The sequence below is a fragment of the Mauremys reevesii genome, unplaced genomic scaffold (genome assembly GCF_016161935.1).
Source record: "Mauremys reevesii isolate NIE-2019 unplaced genomic scaffold, ASM1616193v1 Contig18, whole genome shotgun sequence".
Classification (NCBI taxonomy): domain Eukaryota; kingdom Metazoa; phylum Chordata; order Testudines; family Geoemydidae; genus Mauremys; species Mauremys reevesii.
In genome coordinates this window covers 345,810-372,605 of record NW_024100804.1, presented here as the reverse complement: position 1 = coordinate 372,605, position 26,796 = coordinate 345,810, and the positions used below count along the sequence as shown (strand labels likewise).

The 26,796-nt window shown below is 60.7% G+C and overlaps 2 protein-coding genes across 2 annotated transcripts; both read right to left on the bottom strand.

Moving 5' to 3' along the window:
- Positions 1-261: 261 nt before the first annotated feature.
- LOC120393297 (class I histocompatibility antigen, F10 alpha chain-like) lies at positions 262-9,699 on the bottom strand. Its single transcript, XM_039517824.1, has 6 exons — positions 9,429-9,699; positions 5,914-6,174; positions 3,899-4,174; positions 1,363-1,641; positions 790-906; positions 262-436 (listed from the first exon to the last, which is right to left on the bottom strand). Exons 1-6 carry the CDS (start codon positions 9,697-9,699, stop codon positions 396-398), a joined length of 1,245 nt encoding a protein of 414 aa, XP_039373758.1. The 3' UTR covers positions 262-395.
- An 8,656-nt stretch (positions 9,700-18,355) lies between these two features.
- On the bottom strand, positions 18,356-26,096 carry LOC120393295 (class I histocompatibility antigen, F10 alpha chain-like). The gene is made up of 8 exons (XM_039517823.1): positions 26,006-26,096; positions 23,812-24,072; positions 22,829-23,104; positions 22,406-22,678; positions 21,339-21,635; positions 19,176-19,320; positions 18,780-18,802; positions 18,356-18,408 (listed from the first exon to the last, which is right to left on the bottom strand). Exons 1-8 carry the CDS (start codon positions 26,061-26,063, stop codon positions 18,356-18,358), a joined length of 1,386 nt encoding a protein of 461 aa, XP_039373757.1. The 5' UTR covers positions 26,064-26,096.
- Positions 26,097-26,796: the final 700 nt, after the last annotated feature.

Genomic DNA, 26,796 nt, shown 5'->3' with positions numbered 1-26,796 from the left:
AAATCGTTCAGAAGAAGCGTTAGCTGTGGGGGTTTCAGCTAGGGAAGGGGGAGGGGAATTCAGCTCTGGGCTTCCTCCACACTGCACCCCCCCATGCACCCCACGCTAACTCCTCTCTGTGGAGTGACCTGCCACGGGCTGGGAATGGACACGTGTTCAAATCCCAAACGCAGCGCGTGACCCCGGTCAGACCCGCCCCTGACAGACACCGCTGGGCTCCAGCTTTTCCCTCACACTCGGAAGCTCCTGGTCGGCCGCTCTGGCCTGCAATGGGCCGTTGGAGCGATGCCTGTGACTCACGCAGCCCAGCCCCGCCAGTGCCCACATCCCTTCTCCCCTCATGGGGACACCCCCACACCCATAATGCACTGGGGCGCTGGGCCCTGCACCTGGATTTACTCACTGGCTGCTGGAGCGTAGCCGGGTTTCATGGGGCCTGAAACACAAGCAGAGAATGAGGGTCAGTGCAGGGGAGCAGAGAAACCCCTCCCCCCGCGGAGACTCCCAACCCCCTGACCCCTCTGACACAGGGCTCCCCGTGACCTCGACTGCACCTCGCCCAGGCCAGCCCCACCCCAGTGCCCCCCACAGCAGGCACACGGCACCCAGCCAATGACAGAGCCCACTCTGCCCCCAGCAGGGCCGGGTTACGGTGATCAGCCCTGCCCCATGGCCCTGCCCCACCTCTCCTTGGGGGGCAGTGGGAGGAGCCATTCCCCCGTGGGCTGGCTGGGCCGCCCCACTCCCCAGACCTCCCCACATCCCGGCTCCACGGGGACCGGCTCTCACCTGCTGATTTTCTCCTCCACAGGATGACGCCGGCCCCTACGGCTCCAGCCAGAACCAGCACGGCCAGGACGATGGCGGCCAGGACCCCGGGGGACAGGGGGCCCTTCTTCCCAGGGGCTGTGGGATGGAGAAGGGCCCAGGTCACCGAGGGGAGCAGCCGCTGGGGCATCCTCCTGGGGCAGCCACAGGCCTTTGCCTTGAACATCTCCCCGAGGGCGTCTGCAGAGACCTGGCCCCAGGGGAGGGGAAAGGCTGAGCCGGGAGGGGGACGGGGATGGGGCCAGAGGGTGGGTGCTCTGCCGGGCACTGCCAGACATGCAGCAGATGTAGCAACCAGGCCCTTCCCTCATAATATCATCAGTCTGTGGAACTCACTGCCACAGGATATCACCACAGCCAGGAACTTAATGAGATAATCTGAAGCATTGGTCATTTTGTGGGTCACACGAATACTCAGAGCTAGATGAGTTCACACTGACAGTGGGCAGGGATATTGACCTTCCTACAGCCCAGCCTCACCCCATCTCTGTAATTCCCAACTCCTGGGTCCTGCCATTCACCCCCCACACTTACCCCAGACGAGCACGGGCTCCCCCTGGCTGCTGTGCTCCACCCGGCAGGCGTAGCGGTGCCCATCCTCCTGCTGTGGGGAGATCTCCAGGGATGACTGCGTGTAGTAGGTGCCGTCGGCGTTGGGCAGGATCCCGCTGGAGTCCGTCTCCGCCAGGATGTCTTCTCCATCCCGCACCCAGGAGACGTGGATGGGACGCGGGTAAAAGCCCCTGGCGTGGCAGGAAAGGGTGACGGAGCCGTCGGGAGTGTCTCTGCGGGAAACTGAGACCTCAGGGGACACTGGGGGGGGGAGACACAGCGCATGAGGCACATGCCAGGGGCCAAGACCATGTAACAGACAACAGGTAAGGCCCTGCAGTGTCTCATAGACTTTAAGCTCAGAAGGGACCATTGTGATCATCTAATCTGATCTCCCCTGCACATCGCAGGCCACAGCCCCTCACCCACCCACTCCTGTAGCAGACCCCGAACCTCTGGCTGGGTTACTGATGCCCTCAAACCATTGGTTAAAGAGGTCAAGTGACAGAAAATTTCTCCATTCACTCTAGTTTAAACCTGCAAGTGAGCCATGCTCCATGCTGAAGAGGAACAAAACCCCCCCAGGGTCTCTGCCAATGCAACCCAAGGGGAAATTCCTTCTCCTCCCCAAATCTGGTGATTGGTTAGATGGTAGCCCCTGAGCATGTGGGTGAGACTCACCAGTCGGACACCTGGGCGAGAATTCTCTGCAGTAACTCAGAGGCCTCCCCAGCTCGTGCCCCATCACCGGCCGATGGGGACTGTTGCTATTAGCAGTCGCCGATGGGCCACGTGCCCCCGTAGGCAGTCACATCATCCCACCCCCTTCATAACTCACCAAGCTCAGTCCTGGAGCCAGTTCGGTGTTTTCCCCCACTGCTCCCCTTGGGAGGCTGCTCCAGAGCTTCACCCCTCTGATGGTTAGAAACCTTCGCCTGGTTTCAAGCCTGAACTTGTTGATGATCAGTTTCTATCCATTTGTTCTTGTGTCCACATTGGCGCTTAACTTAAATACCTCCCTCAGCCTTTGTTAAATCAGCTCTCCCCTCAGCCTGCGTTTGGTCCGGCTAAACAAGCCAAGCCCTTTGAGTCTCCTCTCGTAAGGCAGGTTTTCCATTCCTCGGATCACACAAGCAGCCAGGGCCAGCTCTACAGTTTTCGCCGCCCCAAGCAGCGCGCTGAATTGTCGCCCGGGGGTGGGGGGGGGCAGTCCGTGAGCCCTTAGGGCGGCAGGCGCATTTCTGCGGCGGCGGCAATTTGGCGGCAGCTTCTATGTTTAGCTGAAGCCGCCCCGGACAGCTAAACACAGAAGCTGCCGCCGAATTGCCGCTGCCGCGGAAACGCTCCTGCTGCCCTAACGGCACACAGACTGCCCCCCGCCCGCGGCGGCAATTCCCAGCGCTGCTTGGGGGCAAAACAAGGGGGGCTGCCGCCCCTTGCAGAATGCCGCCCCAAGCACCAGCTTGGAATGCTGGTGCCTGGAGCCAGCCCTGCTAGCAGCCCTTCTCTGTTCCAGTTGGAATTCGAGTAGTCAGGTGTCTGAGAGACCTGGTCTGCACTTGTTTGCACTGATTTGTAAATGGAGGAAGTTAATTTGGTGTAAAGCCCCTCTGCAGACTCACTCAAATGGCTCACATTGGTATAACTGAACTGGGTAGTTACCAGCACAGGCCTGGGCTCGGCTCTCCTTGGCGGCGTGCGATCCCGCGCTATAACACGGCTACGTCCCGGCAGGTTGTCACTGGGCCACCCAAACACACGTGTGCGATTTAGGGGCTAAGGGCCAGATTTCCAAACGCCCCTCGGTGCCTCACCCCTGTGATTTCATGGGGAGCCAGGCACCTCCGTTCAGAAATCCCAGCTGGCCCCGGTCTGCATCGTCAGGCACATAAATCCCTTTGTCACATGGTCCCTGTCCCCAGCCATGTCTCTGCCCTCGGCTGCTGGGGTGCCAGCGCTGGGTGCAAGAACCTCAAAACAAGTTTTTTCTTTGTATAATGACAGCGTGCATCCCCCTCCCCCCACCCACCTCCTTCACACTCACAAAGAGCTGGGCCTTTTCCAGACCAAACTTGGCAAAATTAATCAACTCACAGTTCAGAGCTGGGACGTTTCAGCCTGAAAAGGGAAGTCTGAGGCAGCTGGAAGCCAATGGGAAAGGCCCTGCAGAACGGAGACGCCCAGGCAGCCAGAACTGGCTAATAACCCGTTTGTGCTAATAGCAGCCTGTAGCTCTCGTCTAGCGCTTGTCATCGGTTAATCTCAAAGCGCTTTACAAAGGAGGTCATTGTCCTAATTATGCAGATGGGGAAATTGAGGCACAGAGAGGGGGCATGACTGGACCCATGTCACCCAGCAGGCCAGTGGCAGAGCCGGGATTAAAACCCAGGTGTCCTGAGTCCCAGCCCAGTGCACTATCCATGAGGCCACACCACCCCTTCTGGACATGCCCATGTCCCACTGGTGTCACTGCACCTCGTCGCCCATGCCCCATGACAGCTCCCTGCTGCTCACTCACCCTGCTGCTCCAGCACCGCCCTCCCCCGCTGCACCAGGCTCCGCAGGGTCCCAAGGCACTCGGACTGCAGGTAGTGCTGGACGTACTGAGTCCAAGTCTTTCCGGTCTCCCAGCTCTGCTTCTGGAGGAAGGCCGGCTGCACGGCCGCGACCCACGTCCCCGTCTGGGCATCAAAGCTGATGAAGTCCCTCCCATCATAGGCGTACTGGAACCTCGGGTCCACGGGGGCCTGGCCACTCAGGGCACAGGTCACGTGGAGCTGCTCAGTATGAACCCCTGTGTGGAGGAGAGAGAGAGCTCAGACCCTGCACTGAGAGCTGGGAAATGGGTCTGTAGGTGGGTGGGGTCAGAGGACACTCGGCCGGACGGTGACACCGGCACTTTACCGTCTCTGACCGTGCGCCTGGCCTCATGCTGAGCTTGCAAACAATCCCAGAGGACGCTGAGGGGCAGGAGGGGTCAGAGCAGACCCACGGGAAGGACTGAGGGGTTGGGATCCTGCCGGACAGTTACTGGGCTCCTGGAGTCTCTCCAGTGGTGAACATGAGAGGTGCCATACGGGGTGAGACCAAGGTCTGATAGTGACCAACATGAGAGATTCAGGGGGAGTGCACAGAACAGGGCAATTTGAAGTGACCACCCCTGTCTTCCCCTCCCGGGTTCTGGCAGGTGGAGGTTTAGGGACACCCAGAGCATGGGGTTGTGTGCTGGACCATCCTGGCTAATAGGAACTGATGGACCTGTCCTCCAGGAACTTATCTAGTTCTTTTTTTAACCCAGTTATACTTTTGGTCTTCACAACATCCCCTGCCGAGTTCCACAGGGTGACTGTGCGTAGCGTGAAAAAGTATTTACAAACAAGAGGAACAGACCTGCTGCCTATTCATTTCATCAGGTGACCCCTGGTTTTTTATTGTGGGAAAGTGTAAAGAACTCTTCTATTCACTTTCTCCACCCCAGTCATCATTTTATAGACCAAGGTGGCCAACCTGAGCCTGAGAAGGAGCCAGAATTTACCAATGGACATTTCCAAAGAGCCGCAGTAACACATCAGTAGCCCCCCATCCGCTCCCCCACCCTGCTCCCAGCGCCTCCCACCCACCGGCAGCCTCGCGGATCAGCGCCTCCCCGCACCTCCCCATCAGCTGTATCATGGTGTGCAGAAGGCTCTAGTGGGGGGGCAGGGGGTAGGGGGAGGAGCGAGAGCACGGCAGGCTCGGGTGGAGTGGGGGCAGGGCCGGTGGCAGAGCCAGGGGTTGAGCAGTGAGCACCCCCGACACACTGGAAAGTTGGCACCTGTAGCTCCAGCCCCAGAGTCGGTGCCTATACAAGGAGCCGCATATTAACTTCTGAAGAGCCGCATGTGGCTCCGGAGCCACAGGTTGGCCACCCCTGTTATAGACTCTGTCATATCCCCCCTTAGTTGTCTCTTTTCTCAGCTCAACAGCCCTCATTTTTTTTGTCTCTCCTTATATGGCAGCCGTTCCATACCCGTGATCATCTTTGTTACCCTTTTCTCTGAGCCTTTTCCAGTTCCACTCTGACCTTTTGTGATGGGGCGACCAGACCTGCACGCAGTATGGTGTTCTCTCTCGTATTTTCTGTCCCTTTCCTAATGGTTCCTGACGTTCTCTTAGCCTTCGGAAGGGCTGTTTCTGCACAATTGTTATTTTTCATGAGAAAAATTCAGTTTGGCCAGAAAACATTGATTTTCTGTTGTGGAAATTGAAAGGGAAGATTCTGGGGCTGCCCGGCTCCCTGCCTGGGATTCTCCTGAGAGGGAATTTCTGAAAAGTTTCCTTCCCATGGAAACCTCCCATTTCCGACTTCCCTTCCGATCGGGACTGAAACCACTTCTGGGAATAACACATTTTCTGTGGGAAGAAAACTCCATTTTCCAGCCAGCTCTGGTTTGGGCAGCACCTGGCACAGCGAGGCCCCGATCCCCAGTGGGAGTGATTCTGAACGGGCAGCTCTCGCGTGTCCATTAATAACAAGAACCTTCAGACACTCACCACTCGTCTGGTTGTGCAGCTGCATCCAACTCCTGGTCTCAACTTTAGTTTCCTCCTCATACCCCCAGAAATCCCGGGTCTTTTCCTGGAGATACTCAGCACCCACAGCCTGCTCTGCCCACGTCTGGGTGGGTCTGACCTCTCGCCTGTCACTGCTGTAGTACGCGATCTGAACATCATCCAGCTGGGCGATCATGATGAAGTGATGGGTCCCATCTTCCTGGATGATGGCTGTGACTAGCACGCCCAGGCTATGGCGCCCTAAAGCAACAGGAGCGAGGTTGAGTTAACCATAGACTTCTTCCTTTGCCCAGGGGACACCAGGGTCACCCAGTGGGGCCCAGCAGTGACAAAGTGGGAATGTTCTCAATGTTTGCTCTGAATACGGTGTGGGTGCCTCAGTGTCCCCTGTGCAGTTCGTAAGTCTCTAGGGGGTGGGATCAGGGGGTGGGATTGTTATTGTAGGGTTGCTGGGGAGCGCTGGGCTGTGAACAGGCTGGGTTGTTATTGTAGGGTTGCTGGGCAGCGCTGGGGCTGTGGACAGGCTGGGTTGTTATTGTAGGGTTGGGATTGTTGTGGAGCCCTGGAGGGCAGGTGTGATGGTGCCTGCACAGGGACTGACCGACACTCTGTCTCCTGGCCACTGCTGGCCTGGGCCCCTCCCCGGCAAGGGGCCAACGGAAGGGGTTGGGGACAAAGAGATCAGGTGCCTCCTGGCCCGGGAAAGGGACAAAGGCCGGAGGCGGGGCTGGAGGGTGAGTCAGTTTGGAGCTGGCTGGGGAGATGGGGGGAGGCCCAGCCCCGGGGTCTGGGCTTCCCACCCCCCAAGATGGACCCGGCTGAGGGGTAATAAATGTAATAATTGGAGATATACCAATCTCCTAGAACTGGAAGGGACCTTGAAAGGTCAGTGAGTCCAGCCCCCTGTCTTTACTAACAGGATCAATTTTTGCCCCAGATCCCTAAGTGGCCCCCTCTAGGATTGAACTCATAACCCTGGGTTTAGCAGACCAATGCTCAAACCACTGAGCTATCCCTCCCTCCTGTTGTCTGTACCTGAAAGCTCTGCTGGGGACTCTGTCCTGTCGGCTAATAAACCTTCTATGTTCCTGGCTGGCTGAGTGTCCCGGTGAATCGCAGGAAGTGAGGGGGTGCAGGGCCTTGACTCCCCCACACTCCATGACACCTCCCTGCCCCAGCCATGTCCCCCTTCCCTCAGCCCCATCCTGGGCGAGGGACAAGCTGGGATCTGTCAGTAACTCAGACTGCACGAAGCAGAGGGGGACTCAGGAAGGACGATCTCTCAGCCTGCACCTCTGAAAGCCGGCGGCTTGTTTGGTGGAAGGGGCAGACATTGTTGGGAGGGTAGCTCCCCCCAAACAACTGGCCCCCCGGGCAAGTGCCCTCAGGCTGGGAGGGGTGGATGTGCAAAGTGCTTACAGCGGAATCTGGGGTGTCTGTGGCGTGTGTGCATTTCTGGAGTGTTTGGTGAGCATGTGGGGGGGGTGTGTGTGGTCTGTGTGTGTATACACATGTGTGCTGGAGGTGTATGCATGTGGGGTGTGTAAGGCACTTTGTTTTCAGTTCTAACTGACTTTTTACTGAAAAATTCCCGGGTTTGACAGAAGCCGTTAATTGGTGTTTACTCATTTTTCACCCCAATTTTGGCTCACTCAGGCACACAGATATACTGATTGTGGTAAGAAAATCCAACCCGTGACAGCCGGTCGATGTGTTCGTGTGAATAATAAAGTAGTCTCAGTGCCTGTTAAGGTAAGGCAATGGAGAGGAACACACACACACACACACACACACCCCTGCTTTCACTTTCAATACTCAGACTTTCCCCTCTTTGCTGCTTTTTTTCCTGTCCTCCCGTCCCCCAGTATTAACCCAGAGACTGCCCCAGAAAACGGGACAGTTAATATCTAGTGCTGGTTTTCACCCACTTTTTACAACTTCAGTGATTAGCACTGACAAATTCCCAGGAAAATTTAAACAAAATAAAATCTGAAAACAAAGGACCTGGCGCGTGTGGGGTGCATGTGGGTGTGCAGAGGTGATGAGTGGGGGGGACCACACAGGGTCACGTGCCCCCCAGATTTCTGCCAGGGTTTATGTGTCCGGCCCTGAACTCCACTGCATAGCACCAGAACCTTTAAATTGTGCCCCCCACCCCACTATCAACAGTTACATGCCATGGCTGGTGGGGTTCACACACCCCTTCCTCGGAACTAAACAGGCCAGTCCTGCCAGGATGTGAGCTTCTCAGGGCCCGCCCCCCCCCGGCCTTTCTGTGCCACAGGCAGGGACAACAAGCCCCCCACCCTGCAGGGAAAGCAGCCCCCAGAGTTTCCCTGAGGGTGTCTGCCACGCAGCATGGCCTGGGCGGGTGAGATGGCTGATGCACACAGGCTGCAGGAGAGGGCAGGACTCTCCTTTGCTCCTCGAAACATAAGTTGCTTCTTTTGTTTCCATCTTACCTGAGCCCAGTGCCCCTTGTCCCCGCAGCCCAGTTACTGCACAGCGGTGCCGGAGCCGGGATACCGGGGTAACCGGAGCTCACCCCCTTCTCATTGGTGACATGGAGTTTGGCTGCGGTTAGGTGACCCACTGCTGTATTTACCACGACACCACTGCCCGCGAGGGTCGCTGGGCCGGTCCCCCTCTGCTCCCGTAGCGCGGGCCGGCTCCTCTCCCTGTGTCAGTCACCCGGGTTTGACATCACCCCTAGGGGTGGGGGGCGGTTCTTGGGCTGGCGTGTGGGGATTTCTGGCAGAGCCCCCAAAGCAGGATGGGGGGACGCGGCTCAGGCCCATGGAGGAGACAGGGCTGAGGGGCTGGAGGGTCGTAGATTTCAAGGCCAGAAGGGACGTTCACTACCTGGACTAGGGCAGCGCCTAGGAGCCTCCATCGTGGCCAGGACCCGGCTGCGCGGGTGCTGTACAAACGCAGAACAACCCAAGGAGCTCACGGCCCCTCTGCGCTGCTGTACGGCCGCCCCATGGGGTGCCCCCCCCAGCCCCCCCCGCGCCCAGCTGGTAACCAGCCGTGGTAGTGCCGGGGCCAGCAAGCATCTTTGTGACCCCACCCGGGTTTTTGTCACACTTCCACCCCTGCAGCTTTGTGCCCTGGGCGGCGGCTGCCCCCCTCGCCCCGCCCTGGTTACAGCCCTTCAAGCCCTGGGTGTAAACTGCTCCAGTCACCTGCCCCCGTCCATCATTCATGGAATGTGTCACCCCCCCCCCCCCCGTTACGGGTAATCGCCATTAACCCGGCTATCGGTGCTGCTGGCGGGGGCGCTGCCTTCAGAGCTGGGCGGCCGGAGAGCGGCTGGCTGGGGCGCTGGTGTTCGCGGCGGATCCCAGTTTGTTCAGCCCCCCGATCCCCCGAGAACCTCTTACGCCCCCGGAAGGTCGCACCCCCCAGTTTGCACCCCCCCTGTGCCAGAGGGGGCTGCCCGGCCTGTTCCGGTGACACCCCCAGCTGGGGTCCCCCAGCCCCCCCGTACTCACCGCCCGCCGCGGCTGGAGCCAGGAGCGCCCCGCAGAGCGCCAGGAGCAGCCCCCAGGCCATGGGGCCGGGTGGGGGGGGGCAATAGGCGCCTCTATGAGACAAAGCCCCGAATATCCGGACATGGGGGGACCCCCGCCCCGCTGTGCCCCTCGCACTAACTCGCACGATCGGTGTCACCAGCGCTGTCCCGGCACTTTCACTTTCACGTTCTGAAGTGTCGCAGCTGCCCGGGCCCGTCCAATCAGGACGCAGCCCGAGGCTGCTCGTCATCGGTATCCGGGCAGACCGGGCTGTGCAGGTTACCGCACACAAACATCCCGTGGCTGCGGCCCGTGGGGCTCCCCCAGCCTGGCCTGGGCCCGGGGGTGCGAAGGGCTGAGTGGGGCGGGGGCTGCAGGGCCTGGCGGAGCCCGGGGGGCTGGGCCCGCTCTGGGGCAGGGCACCGGGTACCACGGGGCAGGGGCACAAAGGGGCCAGGAGCGACTCCCGGCTGGGAAGGAGAAGGAGGTTTCGGACCCACCGAGGGGCGAGGCTGGAGCTGCCCCCATAGGAGCTGGGGGGGCACGAACCATCCCTCCATTGCCAGAGCGACTGGACCACAGCACTGGCTGGCGGGCGATGGGGGTGGTGGGTCCAGGCTCAGCGGCTCTGGGGCTCGTGTCCCGGTTACAGCTCATGTTCCTAACGCTCATGCTTCAGGGCCTCAGCCAGCCACGGGCAGGGGTCAGGAAGGGATTCCCCCCCCGCAACACAATAATGTGTTGTGGGGGTTGTGTTTTATCTCCTCCCTCTGCAGCGGCAGGGCCGGCCCCGGCTGGAGATGGGACGGGGGGGGGCACGCAGTGAGGGGGCACCCAGCATTATCTCACCCACGCTGTGATTAAAAAAATAAAAAATTTAAAAAAACCAGTGCCCCTCTGGAGCAACACAAGGAGTGAGGTGCACAAAGAACCAATGTTAAAAACTCTGAGCCTTAAGACGCTCTGTGTAATCAAACTGTCACTTTAATACGGGTACATAAAACCTCTGTAGGCACAAAATAACCCGTTACACCTTATGTAAAAATTAATATAGCTAAAATAATGTTATAAAAGTTGCACCTTCCTTCCATAGTTTATTTTCCCAGGACATGTGCAGTGTATATTGGAGAGGGGGTAAAAGAAATGCAAACACAACAGCTACTTAATTAAAATCCTATTAGGGCTCCAGAAGGAGCCACACTAGCTGGGTTTTCTTTTTCAGATCTCGCTGTGTTTTAAAAGCAGGAGTTGAAAGTGAAAAGGGATCAGAACTCGGGTGGAAGTTGATTGTGGCCCTTTTAAGACAGAGTCTCTGAGCTGCTGGTGGCTTTGGATCCAAAAGCGTCTGTGTCAATGCAAATTACCTGATAAAAAACAAAACAAAACTGCCCATAAATGGCAGCACAAAGGAGCCGCAGATAAAGGACAGACCTGGTCAGCAAACAAACTACCTGAAACCAAAAGGCTCAAATTCTGACCCTCCACAAAAAGGTAAAGCTAAAAAAAATCTAGTAAAAGTTTTGTTAAATCCACTATTAGCACAAATAAAAATTGGTATAAATTAAACTCAGCTAAATGTGTCTAAATTGGAACCTAAATGTTCACCCAACTCCCTTCCTATTATAACCGCCTAAATAAAAACACATCAACGCCCCAATGGCCGAGCAAAACAAACTGTAGTAAACACCATATTAAAAAAAATGATTTTAAAACAAAAATGATAAATACTATAAACCTAAAGGTAATTAAAAATAAGTTAAGTTCCTTGTACAGCTGCAAAATAGTCTCATTCACAAGCAGGCAGATACTATTATAAACTGGGTACAAATCAGTCTAAAAACCTAAAAACAACATAAAATATGTGGTGGTAGCTAAACACCACCTGTATAAACCACAAATAAAGTTAAAAAATAAAACTGCCTTGGCCACAGGCTGTACTGAGCTGCAAATTCTGTTTAGCATCACTGGAACATGAAATGGTTTGGGTGATATCTGGGAATGTTCAGGTATTAACGCATCGTTTAAAACAACAAAAAGGTCCTTGTTCAATACCTACAAACATACACGAATGCAATATGTTCCCAGCATGATTAAGCCTAATTTGTTATTAGATAAAATTATTGTTAAAATTGCTCACCCACAGTATAAACACAACTATTAAAATTGAGCCCACTCCCAAAATTGACCATGGGATCTTTTTGGCTACCCTGGGTTATGGGCCAGTGGCTGGAAAAGAGGATAAATTATTGGACACCCGAGGGTGTACGGCGTGGAGCCCTCAGAAATGGGTGTGCTTGTCCTACCCAAAACCATGGAGCAAGAATACCTCATTGGGAACATGTGTGTGGGACACATTAGAAAATGCAACGCATGTTTTGTACAACGGACAATGTATACGTGTTACTTTCTGGGATAATGCAAGTATCAGCACCCCCCAGTGGATGAATGTAGATGCAATGCCAATGTGTTATATATTAGCAATCACATGTACTATTTACCAAAAATTAAGAAAGCACAGAGCATTGTAGCTGCTACTCCGGTTAATTTCTCTGTTACTCTTGGCCTGGATTGGCACAATCTAACTAATCACTTATTGTCAAAACCCAAGGTGACTCCGTTTTTACAACAAACACAAAAAATATAAAAAAGCGTCATTCAAACATGATGTGCAAATGGAGACGTGCTAAAAATTGCTAGGTTTAAAACACAACGGACAGCCTATCACGGGTACGACCTTTTTACAGGCTGGTCCCCGACCTCTAAGAGCAGATTGCCTGTTAGGTTTCACCCATTACTAGTTGTGTTAATAGGGTCCTGTGTTTGCTTGCTAGGAATATGTCGTATGTGGTGTTGGACAAAAGGAATGTTTGTTAAATTACAACCACAAGCTCAAATGGCCTCTCAGTATATTGCTAGGAAACAGTTGTATAAAATATGACCCACTCGAGAACTGTTCTTGAGGGATCAAAAGGGGGACATGTAGTCTTAGGATTTTATGTTTGTATAATTTAAAATAAAAAATCATAATGCAGCATGTATTAAATGTACCGGGGTAGGATTTAACCATATCCTGCCAGCCACCCTTTTTCAATAGCAGACAGGAATGCGCTGAATGGGCCATTGGTAGAAACGCATCAGCCGGAATCTGTGTCTGGGCTGATTGTTTTTCTCTTGCGTTGCAACTTGATGTTCCTGTTCAAAATGCTCTGTGTAAATTAATCCTGTGTTGTGTGTAAATCAAAAATATGTGTATTAAAAAATAAGCGTAAAGGCCATCACCAAACCACACGTTCTAAACAAACCCCAAACAAACGCAAAGGCACCAAAAAATTACAACACGCCGCTATTAAAATGTCAAAAAAAAAGCAAATTCACAACTCTAAAAATAAAACAGGCACCTATCACTGGGGATAAACAGCTATAATCAAAGCCAGCCTGGGGTAACGCCCGAAAAAAACTTAATAACAAAATAAAAAATTTAAAAAAAACCATTTAAGAAAACAAGCACTCGTCAAAGGACAGTTACTTACAGCACCACGGTGCAGAACTCGTTGGAAAATCATTGTATAACCAGGGGGCCTTGCCATGAAACGTTGGGTTCGTCCTGCCAAGACTTCCCCGGAGCATCGTGTCTCGACCGACAGGACCCAGCTCCTCCCTACCCACAATCAGCCCAGCTGGCCACTAGATTGGTCCGGCCTCTGGCCTGGTCACTGTTAAATCGACTGGCGGGACAGTGTGTGTGCGCATGTGTGCTGCCTCCAGCCCGGAGCTGCCAGCTGAGCTGCAGGGCCTCTCACAAATCCACCCCGTCTGGTTGTGAGCTGCCCCCGCACAGCCGAGCCAACGCACCAGCAGCTCTTTGGGGGTTTTGCAGAAACCAGACCAGGCCCTGCCCCAGACACATCCCGGGGGGCCTAGGGAGAGATGTCCAGAGGCCGGGGAGACAGACAGAGCAGGGTCCCACCTAACACAACACTCAGCGCTCGTGTGATTGTTCAGCCACCGCCCCCGGCCTGTCGCCTGCTTGGAGGTTTTCTCGTAGTGCAGCAAATCCCGGGTCTTTTCCTGGCAATACGCCCAGCCCCAGCCTCTGCCATCCAGGCCCCAGCGGGCGGGTTCTCGGAGCTGGCGGGAAAAGGCCACTAACCGTCCACAGCAGGGGGAAGCGCAGGTGTAATGAGGGTGTTATCAGTGGCAGGTGTCATGCCAGAAACTGCTCAAGTGAGGGCAGGGAGAAGGGCAGTGGCTTCAGCAGATGTTACTGAGCATGCTCAGTGCACCCAGAGCAGCACATTCCCACAGGGAGCAGTTTCCCACACTACCCTGGCAGGTCCCGGGAGGTCCCCCAAGCCCCCGGGTCACTCCCTGCCCACCCCTCCCCCGGCCGATTGCACCAGGCTGGTCGCTAGCCGGGGCCACTGCTGGCCAGGCCGGGTGCCCTGGCTGGAACCCGAGCTGCTGGAGTCAGGGTGCAGCCACTGCTGGGGGCCGAAGGGACCAGCCCAGGGAGAGGAGGGATGGGGGGATTCAGGGCTGGGCTCCCCCAGTGCATGACCCCAGCCCCACACTGCTCAGGGGAACCCCAACACCCCCCATGGCACACAGGACGCGTCTCCCTGGGGTGCAGGGCTCTGGCTCAGCATGGGGGGGTCCCCCAGATTCCAGGGAAGGATGGGGGCTCACAGGGGGCTGGGGTGGAAGGAGAGTCATTCAGGCTCAGGGACCCCCCCATGCCAGGCTGCCCCTTGCATCTCCCCCACACCCTGTCACTCACCCCAGGCGCCTCCTGCCCCCTGCAGCCCTGTGCCCCCTGCAGCCCCATGCCCCCCGCACTGTGGCTGAGTCTTGGCGGGGGGGGGGGAGTATTGGAGAACGCAGGGAACCGACGTGAGCTGCCAGCAGAGCAGAGATGCTGCCCCTATCGCCCACTATGTGCCAGCAGGGGATGGAGGCAACTGGGGGGCTCAGGGCAGGGGGTGACTGGAGGGCCACCAGGACCCAGCATGTACCCAGGGCTCTGAACCAGGCCATAGACCCCACCCTGTGCCCGGGCCGAGATTTGCCCACGGCAGATGCAGGGTTAAACACCCAGCAGATCGGCACCCTCACCCGCCCAGCTCCCGCGACCGGGCACCACGGGAGTGGAGATCGCTGCTGGGCCGGAGGGCTGAGAGCAATTTGTAACCGGGGTGAGAGGGGTCAGGATGGGGCCCCCGTGCCTGCGAGGCAGCCAGCTCCGCCAGGGCCAGGGGCCATCGCAGGCAGATCCCAAGGGGTCCAGCCAGCCCAGTATTCCCCCTCCCTCATCAGCCCCATCCCGCCTGCATCAGACCCACAGCCCTATCCAGACCAGCAGACACCCCTGCCCCCAGCCTGGGAGGGGAGTGGGATCTGGTTAGTTAGAATGGGGGGCGGGGGCTGGGAGCCAGGTCCCTGGCTCGGGGAGGGGAGTGGGGGCTGGTGGGTTAGAGTGAGGGGGGGGCTGGGAGCCAGGACTCCTGGGTTCTGTCCCTGGCTCTGGGAGGGGAGTGGGGGCTGGTGGGTTAGTGCAGGGGGGCTGGGAGCCAGGACTCCTGGGTTCTCTCCCGGTCTGGGAGGGGAGTGGGGCTGGTGGTTAGAGCGGGGGGGCTGGGAGCCAGGACTCCTGGGTTCTGTCCCTGGCTCTGGGAGGGGAGTGGGGGCTGGTGGATCAGAGCAGGGGGGGCTGGGAGCCGGGACTCCTGGGTTCTCTCTCCAGCTCTGGGAGGGGAGTGGGGTGCAGAGGGTTAGCTCTGGGGCAGCAGGGATGGAGGGGGCAGGGAGCCCTAGTGGGCAGCTAAGCCCCTTGGTCAGAACTCCTGCAGCCTCCTCCTTCCCCACGGTGGGGGGGGCAGCACTGGGGCAGGGGTAACTATGTATTTCCCACACTGCTTCTGGGTGTTAACTGCAGCTTTACTGTGACTCCCAGAGCCCCGCGGGCTGGGACAGGAGAGCAGAGACCTGCTGTAATGACTGAGGCTGATCAGTGCCGGAGCCCCCCGAGCCCTGGGGTGCCAGCAGCGCCCGCGGCACCGCGACCGGCCCTGGGGGTCCCAGTAACACTCAGACACATGGCTCGTGGGAGGGGTATTTCCTGGGGCCGGCGGCAAAGGGGGGAGGGCAGATACCCCCAGCCCAGAGGCAGCTGCAGCTCCAGGGAACAGATAACGGCTCCGGTTCGGGGCCCTGGGGTGGCCCAGTGGAGACTCCGAGCAGGGGCGGCTCTAGGCACCAGCAAAGCAAGCACCTGCTTGGGGCAGCCCATTTGCAGTGGCGTCAGGGATCCATCACAGCAGCTGAGAACCAACAGGGGGCCCCGGGAGCTGTAGTTCCTTGGTTAGCTCCCTGCCTATAGAGCCAGCCCTGGAGCAGGGAAAGAACTACATTTCCCAGCATTCCCTTGGCCACTACCAACTGGAAAGGAAGGAGGGGGACCTCATGCGGCAGCCTGCTGTGAGTGCTGTGAATGGTGGTAGGGGGAGGCCATATTTTAACATTCAAAAAACAGGACACTCCAGGGGGAGGGAAGCCCCACCCTGCCTCCATCCATTCCCTCCGACTGCCCTCCACAGAAACCCCAACCCATCCAACCCCCCCCCCGCTCCCTGTCCCCTCATCACCCCCTCCTGGGACCCCTGCCCCTAACTGCCCCCCAGGATCCCACCCCCTATCTAAGCCTCCCTTCTCCTTGTCCCCAACTGCCCCCTCCTGAGACCCCAACTTCCCCAGGATCCCACCCCTACCTGTTCCCTGACAAACCCTGGGACTCCCATGCCTATCCAACCACTGCCTGTCCCCTGACTGCCCCCCTGAACCTCTGACCCATCTAACCCCCCTGCTCCCTGCCCCTGACTGACCCCCCGAACCTCCGCCCCATCCAGGCCCCCCTGCTCCCTGTCCCTTGACTGCCTCCCCGGAACCTCCTACCCCTTCTCCAACCCCCCAGCCCGCTTACCGTGCCACTCAGACCAGCGTGTCTAGCGCCGCGCAGCTCCAGCCCCACTGCTGCATACATGCTGTCGTGCTCCCAAGTGGAGCCACCGCCCCCGCCCCCCTCCAGATTTGAACACCTCAAAATTCAGGAGTGCTCAAGCTCAGTTTGGGCAGCTGTTACTTCATTTCTCCCAAATCAAATACACTGATCCACTGTAACTTGCTGTAGAAAACGTAGGATAAAATTGAGCAAGAAATGCTTCCCAGTGATTATTAGGACTGGAATTGCTATTTTCAACAGCCATTGCCTTTTGATTGTTTGTTTGTTTGTTTAAAAGGAAGACAGTGATATTGCATTGGCAAATTCCCCATAGAAAGAGTGGAACAAAAGAATAATAAAGGCACCTCAACTTTTCCTCATTTACAGAGGACAGTCTTATAATATGCATCCAGATATCCTCCAATCACACAAGCTGAAAATTATTCCACTTTACTGCAGCTCTGTAACCATATGGGAACCAATCCTGTCTGTGTTCTGTGCACATCCAAAATTCCTGCTGAATGACCCACCCTGGGAGCGAGTTACCAATGACCCAGGGCTGCGGCGGAAGGAGGGTGCGGAGAGCTCAGGGCTGGGGCAGCAGGAGGTGGGGGGGAGCACTGGTGGGGGGACGCCCAGGGCTGGGGAGGCAGCAGGGTGGGGGGAGGGCCCTGGTGGGGGAAAGGGGAAGCCCAGGGCTGGGGAGGCAGCGGGGTGGGGGGAGGGCACTGGTGGGGGGGAAAGGGGGAAGCCCAGCGCTGGGGTGGCAGGGGATGTGGGGGGGGAAGCCCAGGGCTGGGGCAGCAGGCGGGTACGGGGGGGAGGAAGCCCAGGGCTGGGACGGGGGGCAGCCAAAAAATTTTTTGCTTGGGGCGGCAAAAAACCTAGAGCCGGTCCTGACTCCGGGCCCGTCAGCCGCGTGCCGGGGGCGGCCGCTCCAGTCCAGCCCCTAGCCCAGCCAATCAGTGTCTGTGGGTTTCTGGGCCCAGCTCGGGGAGTCTCTCTCCTGGGGCCCCCGGCTCCAGGTCTCTGCTGCTCCCTGAGTCCCCCGCAGATCTGCCCCGGCCGGGACGCCTGATGCACTCACAGCCTGTTCCCCGCACGGCTCTGGCACCGTCCCTGGGCTTCGCTCCAGCTGCCCCGTGGCTCCCAGCTGCTGTGTCTGGGGACGAGCCGTGCACACGGTGCCACGCATGGGGTCTCTGCTGCGGGCGACTCCTGGCTGGCAGGGGTTGGGGGTGGTGGGTTCATAGAGTCACAGATCCCAAGGCCAAAAGGGATCACTGCGATCAGCGGGTCTGATCCCCTGCAGGGCAGGGGCCGGAGACCTGCCCCCATAGTCCCAGAGCAGATCCTGGAGAAAACCAGCCAACTGTGAGTTAAACACGCCAGGGTGGAGAATCCACCAGGACCCCTGGGAAATAGCTCCCGGGGTTCATTCCCCTCACTGGTAAAACCTGGCGCCTCATCTCCAGCCCGGCTGAGCAGCACCCGGTGTCTCACACCAGCATGGTCTGACGCTGGCCAGCGGGTCCGGGCCGGCAGGGGCTGTGGGTGGTGGGTCACCGGGTGCCCGGCCCATCACACAGGCGGGGTCTGACGCTGGCCAGCGGGGTCTGGGCCGGTAGGGGCTGTGGGTGGTGGGTCACCGGGCGCCCGGCCCATCACACAGGCGGGGTCTGACGCTGGCCAGCGGGTCGGGGCCGGCAGGGGCTGTGGGTGGTGGGTCACCGGGCGCCTGGCCCATCACACAGGCGTGGTCTGACGCTGGCTGGCGGGGTCCTGGCCGGCAGGGGCTGTGGGTGGTGGGTCACCGGGCGCCCAGCCCATCACACAGGCGGGGTCTGACGCTGGCCAGCGGGTCCGGGCCGGCAGGGGCTGTGGGGGGGTGGGTCACCGGGCGCCCAGCCTGTCACACAGGCGGGGTCTGACGCTGGCTGGCAGGGTCCAGGCCGGGATCCTCTCCTGGGGAGGCAGAGGAAGGTTTATTCCGTGTACCCGATTTCACGGTGTGACCCCCCCATCTCCTCCCCCCACCCTTAGGGTTTCCCAGGTCCCAGAGCCCCAGACCGACTCTCTGGGGGCCCTGCCCAATGGACGACAGCTCTGGCTGACCCCAAACCCAGCCCCAGGCCTGGCGTCGGGTGGGCACAGAGCGACGCCCCCCCCCGCCCCGCTGGGCACTATGGAGGGGGCTGTCTGGGGTGGGTGACCTGGATCAGCAGCCCGGGGGCAGGGCCCAGCCAGCGAACCCCCCCACCCTGGTACCCACAATGCACTGGGGCGGGCAGTCCTGAGGTGGGAGGATCTGGCCCTGTGTCCCCGGGGTCACTCACCGGCAGTCGGGGCAAAGCTGCTTCTGCCAGAGAGTGTGAGCGCGTCACGACCGGGCACTGGTGGGGGGGGGGGGGCTGAACTGGTTGGGGGGCCCCCATCCCTCCAGCAATCCCTGCCCTACCTGAACCCCCTTCCTAGTGACCCCATCTGCACCCCCCAGCCAGCTAAGGACACCCCCACCCCAGTGATCCTGACCCCACCTACCCCAGCCCAGCTCATCACCCGTCCCTGTCAAGGCAGGAACCCGCCCCACCCCATCCCATTGCCCCGTGCCATGGGGCTACCTACCCCACCCCACCCCATGGCCCCGCGCCCCAGCACCGCCCCACCCTCCCAGAGGAGACGGTCGCCCTCTCCGTCCCCCTCCCCAGCCCCTGCCCCCAGCCCCGCCTGACGGGGATCCCCCCCAGTCGCTTCCTTTACCCGAGCGCTTTCTCCTCCGCACCACGACTCCAGCCAGCACGGCGCCGGCCCCAGCCAGCGCAGCGAGGCCAAGGGCAGCCAGGATCCCGGGGGCCAGGCCCCCCATCTCCCCGGGCGCTGCGGGGATGAGGAGAGAGGGTCACTGGGGCGAATGGGGGATTTACCGGGCATCTGACTCAGGGCCCTCCCCGCTCGGTGTCGCTGCCCATGGGGGCCGAGTTACCCCCCGCCCCGGCCAGGGTCCGGGTCATGCTGGGTCCAGCCGGCTTGGCCTGGGATCCCCACCCGGGGCTGGCAGGGCCCTGAGCTGGCATCGCGAGAGCCAGGATGGGCCGTTAGCCCGGGGCAGCCCCGGCTTGTCCCTAAAGCAGGGAACCTCCCCGCAGAGTCTGATTCCAGCCGCCCCCCCACACACAGCGACCACAGGAGCCGGGGGCTGAACTCACAGGCCCCGTCGGGGCGAGCTGGGCCGTGGGGCTGCCCCAGGGTGTTTGGGGGTCAGCCCAGCATTGGGGTCACTGGGGACAGGCTGGGGAGAGCCCAGCTGGGAACCCGGGACAGTTCCTGAGGGCTGGATTGGACCCAGTCCCGGCTGCTCCTGTCGTGTGTGTTACAGGGACACGGGGAGAGCCCCTCGGCCATGGGACGGGTTCCTTCTCCCGCCGCTGAAGGGCGCCGATGGGAACCGCTCAGACTGTTTCCATCCTACAGCGTCACCTCCGTGAAACGGGGCCGGGCAACGGGTCGGTTTTAACCAACATCCCCTTTGGGAAAAGCTGTGAAATGGTCAGAACGTCCTGTGTCAGCGTGTTCGGCGTGAAATCCCTTCTCAGCGCAAAGCGACTTTTCAGTGAGAAAAGTCAGTTAATTTACAGGAAATAAAGGTCAAACTGAAACCAAACATTTCCCATTTCTCAAATCAGTGTTTTCATTGACCCGAAGAGAAACAGCCTTCGGATTCTCAGTTTGTGGAAGTTTGAGATTCCAGCTTTTCACCCTGCGGCGGGATGGGAGCATGTTTGGAAATCTCAGAGCTTTTCCCAGGCTGGGAGAAGTTTCCCACTCGGCTCTCGTCCGACCCCAGAGAGGAGCAGCCGTGGGGACAGAGGAGAGATTGAGACAGACCCTTTCTATGCCACGTGTGGAATACGAGAGAGATTCCCTCAAAGCACCAGGAACCTTAAACATGCCTCATCAAACAGCGACAGAAAACCGGCCCCTGATCGATGGCGATGGACAGAGCCGGCCCCGCGCTGCAGAGCCCTGCCCCAGCTCAGGAATGGACACAGGGATCGGGCCCCAAACACAGCATGGGCGGAGAAGGGGGGTCGTACGTGCCCCTGACAGACACCGCGGGGCTCCGGCTTCTCCTCACGCCTGGCAGCTCCCGGCCGGTGGGTCCAGGCAGCGAAGTGTCCGTGGGGTGAAGGGGCCGAGCCCGGACTGGTAACGGTATCGAAGCCAATGGGAGCTGGGCCCGTAAATCCTACAGCACCGAGCCCCGGAGCCCCAGCTGTGCCGGCCGTGGGCAGCGGGACCCAGCCAGCACCCGGCAGAGCCTCCTGCAGCTTCCCTCCTGCCTGGCTAACCACGTAACGCCAAGCTCCAGTGTCGACCAGGCCGGAGGCAAAATCCTCCCCCGGGGGTAACGTGGGACAGGTACCCACCAAGCCCTGCCAGTGGGGGCTGAGCTCGGAGAGCTTGGGGTGAAAGGCTCCTGTTCATTGGGAACGAGCCGTCCCAGCCCCCACAGCCCGAGGCGCCGAGCCGGAGAGCGCTGGACCCTGCTTGCTGCAGGCTGGTCGCGGGGGCACAGACCGGTGTGGTCTGGGGCAGGCCCCTTTCGGGTGGGGGGGACGTGTCTTATTCCCTCAGCTGGGAGCAAACCCGGCTGGTGTCCGAGACCCCGAGAGGCCCAGCTGTCAGACGCCTACAATGGGGCTATGGGGGTGGGCACAGTGTGGGGGCCGTGGGGTCACCTGGCTCCTGCTGCTACGTCCGTGGGCATCAATCCGGTCCCCGCCCCGGGCAGGGGATGAAGCCGGACGTGCTCAGCAATGGCTCATGCTGGAGACCCGCTCAGGGACGGTGCCAGCGGGGGTCCCATCCCTCCCCCTGCCCTGAGAGCCCATTACCCGGAGTCGCCAGCGCCTCCTGCAGGCTGCGGGGCTGCACGCGGCAGGAGTAGCTGTGCCCGGCCCCGCCCTGCTGCGGGATCCCCACGGATCTCTGGAGCTGGGACGTGTCGCCGATGGGGGGCGCCGGGGTCTCCTTCCCGTCCCGCACCCAGAAGACGCGGACGGGCCGCGGGTCAAAGCCCCTGGCGCGGCAGGAGAGGGTGGCGGAGCCGTCGGGGGCGTCTCTGCGGGAAACCGAGACCTCGGGCAGGGCTGTGGGGGAGAGAAAAGGAGACACCCAACGTTTGTTCTGCTCTGAACGTTAAGTTCTCCCTGTTGGGTCTGGATCGAGGGGGAAGCGCAGCCTCCAACCCCCCGTTTCAGTGGTTACAGGACAGGGACGTATTTACACTGATGTCCCGGCTGCCTCCTCGTTGAGCCGACCAGCCTGCAAAGGGGGGAACGGACGCAGCTCCGCTCCCAGAGCCCGAGCGAGATTCAGCCCTGCAGCCCCGGGCTGCCCCACTCCCCCGGGGCCCTCGCGGCCTCGCTGCCCCCAGAACCGGCGCTCGGGCCGTGACCGCCCCACGGTTGTAGCACCATGAGCTGCGCTGTCAGCCCTGCGGAGGGGAAGCAGAGAAAGGGAACCTCACAGCTGCTCACACCGCCCCGGGCGCTGCCCGGACAGGAGCGTTACTGCGAGTTACACGTGGTACAAGCATCGACTCCATCAGCGCGTCGGTCAGGGATCTTCACCGTGTTACTGCCCCAGGGGACCAATCGCCCGAGGAGAAGAGGCACCTTCAGCCTGGCCTGGCTCTGAGACGCCCCGCGGGAGCGAGGGGCTTCCCGGCCGGCTTAGCCCTCGGCTATCCCCCAAGGGGGGCAGCGGTGGGAGCCCCGTCTCAGGACATCCACGCTAGGGGCTCCCGGGGCTGCTTTTCGAAGGGCACAACTCACACGGTGCACGGCGCTGCCTGGTGCAGACCAGGACACAGACAGCGCTGCCGAGCGCCCGCTCCTGGGGGGCACTGCCCCACAGGGGACATCCCTGCCCTCTGGGTTCCACCATTCGCCCCCCTTACCCGTGGTGGGTGCTGGCTCCCTCAGGCTGCTGTGCGCCACCCGGCAGGTGTAGCTGTGGCCCCACCGCGGGGGGATCTCCAGGGACTGCCAGATCTGGTAGGTGCCGTCAGCGTGGGGCAGGATCCCGCTGGCGTTCGTGGGCGGCAGGATCTCCGCCCCGTCCCGCACCCAGGAGACGCGGATGGGACGTGGGTAAAAGCCCCTGGCATGGCAGGAGAGGGTGGCGGAGCCGTGGGGGGCGTCTCTGTAGGTCACCGAGATCCCTGGGGGGACTGGAGGGGAGGGGAACACGTCAGCGGGGTGCAGTCAGCCCTGAGCCAGTGCGGGGCGGTTGGCAAAGCCCTGAGGACTAGTGGTCACAGAACGAGAGAGGGGCAATCTGTGGTTCCCTCCGGACCTTGCCACCGGCTGCTCGGACTCACCCTGCCGCCCCAGAGCCTCCCTCCCGCCCCGCAGCAGGCTCCTCAGGGTGTCCACGCACTCCTCCTGCAGGAACTCCCTGGCAAACAGGGTCCAGGTGTGGCCAGCGTCCCAGAAGTGCGTCTCGTTGGAGGCTTCCGGTGCCAGCGGCACCCACGCGGATTGGTTTCTCTCCAGGATGAGGAAATCCTGCCCGTCGAAAGCAAAGTGAAACTGCCCTCGCACGGGGGTGTCCCCGTCCAGCACACAGTTCACGTGCAGCTGCAGGGTGTGGATCCCTGGGGGAGAGACAGGGAGGAAAAACAGTGCAGGATATTGTCTGCCCGTCCCAATTACTGCAGTGCCCGAGCCCCTCTCCAGCCCTAACGCACGTGTCCCATCACCCTTTGCCACAGGGCTGGGCCATTGTCCCTGGGACACAGATGGGGAAACTGAGGCCCAGAGCTCCAGCGTGACTGGGCCCAGCTCACACAGGGCATCGGGCGCACCCCGGCATTCCCGCAGAGAGCCCATCGCTCCTGATCTAACTCCAGAACGGGGCATCCGGCCTGCACGGAGAACCCCCCGTGACCCTGGCTGAGCTGACCCCAGCGGGAGTTACTCCCGGGTAAAATTAGCCCCTTTGAGTTTGTCTCACTGCAGCCGCCAGCCCTTGGCTCTCACTTGGCAGCGACTGGGATTAAAGCGCCGTCTGCGCTCAGAAATCCCCACCCACGCGGGTACTTACTGAGCGGGATAAGTCACCGCACAGACCCCGCCTGGAGCCTGGTTCCCAGCCAGCCTCTGGCCACCGAGACCTGAGTCTGGGGAGCAAGAACTCAGCCACGCTCCTGCAGCTGCCCTGATTGGCTGCTCTTCCCCTGGGGGCGGGGCAGTGGGGAAGGGCAGCCAATCAGGGCGGGAAATCTCACGCAGGTTCCCGCGCCCTGGGGCTGCCGGCGGTGAGGTTGCAGGCACTGGAGCTCGGCACGGGGGCAGCACTCACCGCCGGTCTGGTTGTGCTGCACCATCCACCGGTGGGTCACCACTCGGGAGATGGCCTCGTAGAGCCTGAACTCCTGGGTCTTCTTCCTTAAATAGCTCGCGCCAACGGCCTGCGCTGCCCACGCCCGGAGGGGTTTCACCTCGCGGCTGGCGCTGCTGTAGGAGGCGAGCTCCAGCCCGTCCAGCTTGGCCAGCATGAAGAACCCGTGAGTCCCGCCCGGCTCGTTCAGCCCCGTGATCAGGATGTCCAGGCTGTGGGGCTCTGGGCCAGCGGGAAAGACAAGATAAACACCCTCTTATCCCTGTACTCCGGGGAGGAGGGTTTGTCCCCGTGGGTCGGGCTGAGCCCTCACCCCCAGTCACACTCCTATTCTTAACCCCCCTCTGCTAGCCCTAGCGATAGCCCTTGCAGAGAGTCAGTGGAAAAGGGGATGCAGCAGCCACGGGGGTCAGAGCAGGGGGGCAGGGCTGTCCCCAAGCCTCACCCACAATGCCAGAGAAACAAGAGGCTTCTGCTAAAATGTTCAGCGGTGACATACTGAGCAAGGTCAACAAGTACCATCACCATCATTAGGGTTCAGAGTTAACACGCCCATTGAGATGAATGGGGCAGCTCAGCCCTCGCAGGGCTGTTGTCTCAGGCAGGCTGTAGCCAGTGAGAACCCTCCTGTCAGGGTCACAGCTGGGAGGTTTTCATGGCCAGTGGAAGGGCCAGGAGTTGTATTGTAGTTTGAAATGGGAGCGGAGATTGTGCAGAACCTGGGGAGCTGCCAGGGAAGGGCTGTCACTGCCAGTGCCCCATGGGCCCACTCAGTCCAGACCCCCAGGGCAGGGGAACATTGGAGGCAGAGGAGCCGAGCCCCCGGGAGAGAGAAAGCCCCTGGGCTGAGGGGGAGTTGGGTGACCACAGGTGCCCTACAGCACGTGGGGGGTCGAAGACGCCCTCTGCGGAGTGGCACAAACCCACCTCCGGTGGGCCAGAGAACACAGCCGGGGCGGCCAACAGGGGCTGAAGTGGATGAGGGACAGTTTGGCGGTTAGGGGGCCAGGCTGGTGCCAACGCCCTTAACTCTGCCCCCTCTGTGGATGCCGGGTGCTACAGGCTCCAATTGCGGGGGCACCGGGTGATTTTCTCTATGTGCGAAAGATGTTGGGAGTCCGAGGCAGGGGGTCGGGGCAGGAGTTCCTGTCTGAAGGTGGAAGGATTAACCTTTGTCCCGACTCTGTGACACGAGCGGCGTTATCCTGCGGTTCACAGATCGGCCACCTCTTCCCAGGGTGTCGCGAGGCCAGCACACGGCACCTCCCTGGCCCCAGGGCCACCCCCAAACCACACATCGGGGTCCTTCTCCGAGCGTCTCTGGCGCTAGGGCTTGTCACAGTCCCTCCATCCCCAGGTCCATCCTCCCTCTGCCAGCCCTGGGCCCCCATGCCAGGGCCCCGTCCTGCCTGCCCGGCTCCACAGCCTCTCACGGCTGCGCCCCCAGCACAACCCGCACCCCAGGGCTGCCCCGAACGGCCCCTGCAGCCCGTCACCCCCAGCCCCCTTCGCCCGCCAGCCCCGCCCCTGCCGAGCGCCCCAGACCCACCCCCTGCCCTGGGTGCAGCCTGCCCCGGCTCCGCTGGACGCCCCCTTAGCTAGGGGCTGCCGGAGGCTGGGGGATCCCATCCAGTCCTGTCCCCCCGGCTCCCTCCACCCCAGCCACACACCTCCCGGCTTCTCCCTACCCCAGCCAGTCCAGCTCCCCCCAGCTCACACACACCCCAGCCATACACCCCCCAGCTCTCCCCACCCCAGCTAGACTCCCCCCAGGCCCAGCTTCCCCCACCCCAGCCAATCCAGCTCCCACACACCCCACCCCAGCCATGCACCCCCGGCTCGCCAGCCCCGCTGCGGCTCCCGGCTGCTCCCTGCAGAGCCCGGACCCCCCGCCCCCGCCATGGGCCAGCACCCGGGCCGCGCCCTGCGGGGAGGGACCCCAGCGTCCCGGGCCAGCCGCGCTGCTCCCCCCAGCGCAGCATCCCCCGCTCCGAGCCCCGGCCTGACCCGCCCCCGGCCCGGCCCCGCTGGGTGTTTCTCTCCCGGTTTCCAGCGGATCGTCCCGGGTCTGCTCGTTCCCCAGCGCCCTTCGCTCCAGCGTCCTCCCCGCTTCGCCTCACTCCTGCCCCCACCCGCTGCCCCCAGCCCCACTCACCCCCCGCTGCTGCCGCCAGCGCCCCGCAGCAGAGCCCCAGGGCGAGGGGCAGCGCCATGGCTCCGGGTCGGGTCTCCACACGCCGGCAGGGCAGAGCACGAGCCCAGTGGGGCGCCCCCGCCCCGGTCACAGGTGGGGCCGGCCCCGGCCAATGGAGCCGCCGGGCGGGATCTCTGGGCGGAGCCGCGGACCTGGGGGTGGCCGGCGGAACCGCCTGCTGCAGGGCTGCGCGGGGCCGACCCAGCGCCGGCGGGGGGGGATGATTCGCCCCACAACAGCCAACTCGGGGGCGCACGGACTCCCTCCCCCACCTCCCCAGGGGCTCCTGGCATCCCACCCCCCTCAGTTCTCATTCACCTGGGACAGGGTCCCCCCATTCCCCTCCGACGTCCCCCCTTCCCCTCCACCAGGGGTTCTGTGTGCCCCATTCTCCTACCCACGAGGGATTCTGTGTGCCCCATTCCCCCAGATCATGGTCCCCCCATTATTCCCCACCAGGGATTCTGGGTCCCCCATTACCCCACACCAGGGATTCTGTGTGCCCCATTCCCCCTATATGAGGGTCCCCTTTTCCCCCCAACACCAGTAGTTCTGTGTGCCCAATTCCCCTTCCCACACAGGTAGATGGGCCCATGGGTTCAATCCGGGGCAGCGGGGACGGGGCGGGATACCGGGGTAGATGGGCCCGTGGGTTCGATCCGGGGCAGCGGGGACAGGGCGGGATACTGGGATAGATGGGCCCGTGGGTTCGATCCGGGGCAGCGGGGACGGGGCGGGATACCAGGGTAGAT

What these genes read in the sequence shown, in the direction of transcription:
- LOC120393297 (XM_039517824.1), bottom strand. Translation starts at nt 9,699, where the DNA reads ATGACGAGCAGCCTCGGGCTGCGTCCTGATTGGACGGGCCCGGGCAGC. An exon ending in GCTGCACAACCAGACGAGTG is followed by an intron (nt 4,175 to 5,913) that starts GTGAGTGTCTGA and finishes TCCTCCACACAG; the next exon opens with GGGTTCATACTGAGCAGCTC. An exon ending in GTGGAGGAGAAAATCAGCAG is followed by an intron (nt 437 to 789) that starts GTGAGAGCCGGT and finishes CTTGTGTTTCAG; the next exon opens with GCCCCATGAAACCCGGCTAC.
- LOC120393295 (XM_039517823.1), bottom strand. Translation starts at nt 26,063, where the DNA reads ATGGCGCTGCCCCTCGCCCTGGGGCTCTGCTGCGGGGCGCTGGCGGCA. An exon ending in GGAGGCTCTGGGGCGGCAGG is followed by an intron (nt 22,679 to 22,828) that starts GTGAGTCCGAGC and finishes CCTCCCCTCCAG; the next exon opens with TCCCCCCAGGGATCTCGGTG. An exon ending in CAGCTTTGCCCCGACTGCCG is followed by an intron (nt 18,409 to 18,779) that starts GTGAGTGACCCC and finishes CTGCCTCCCCAG; the next exon opens with GAGAGGATCCCGGCCTGGAC.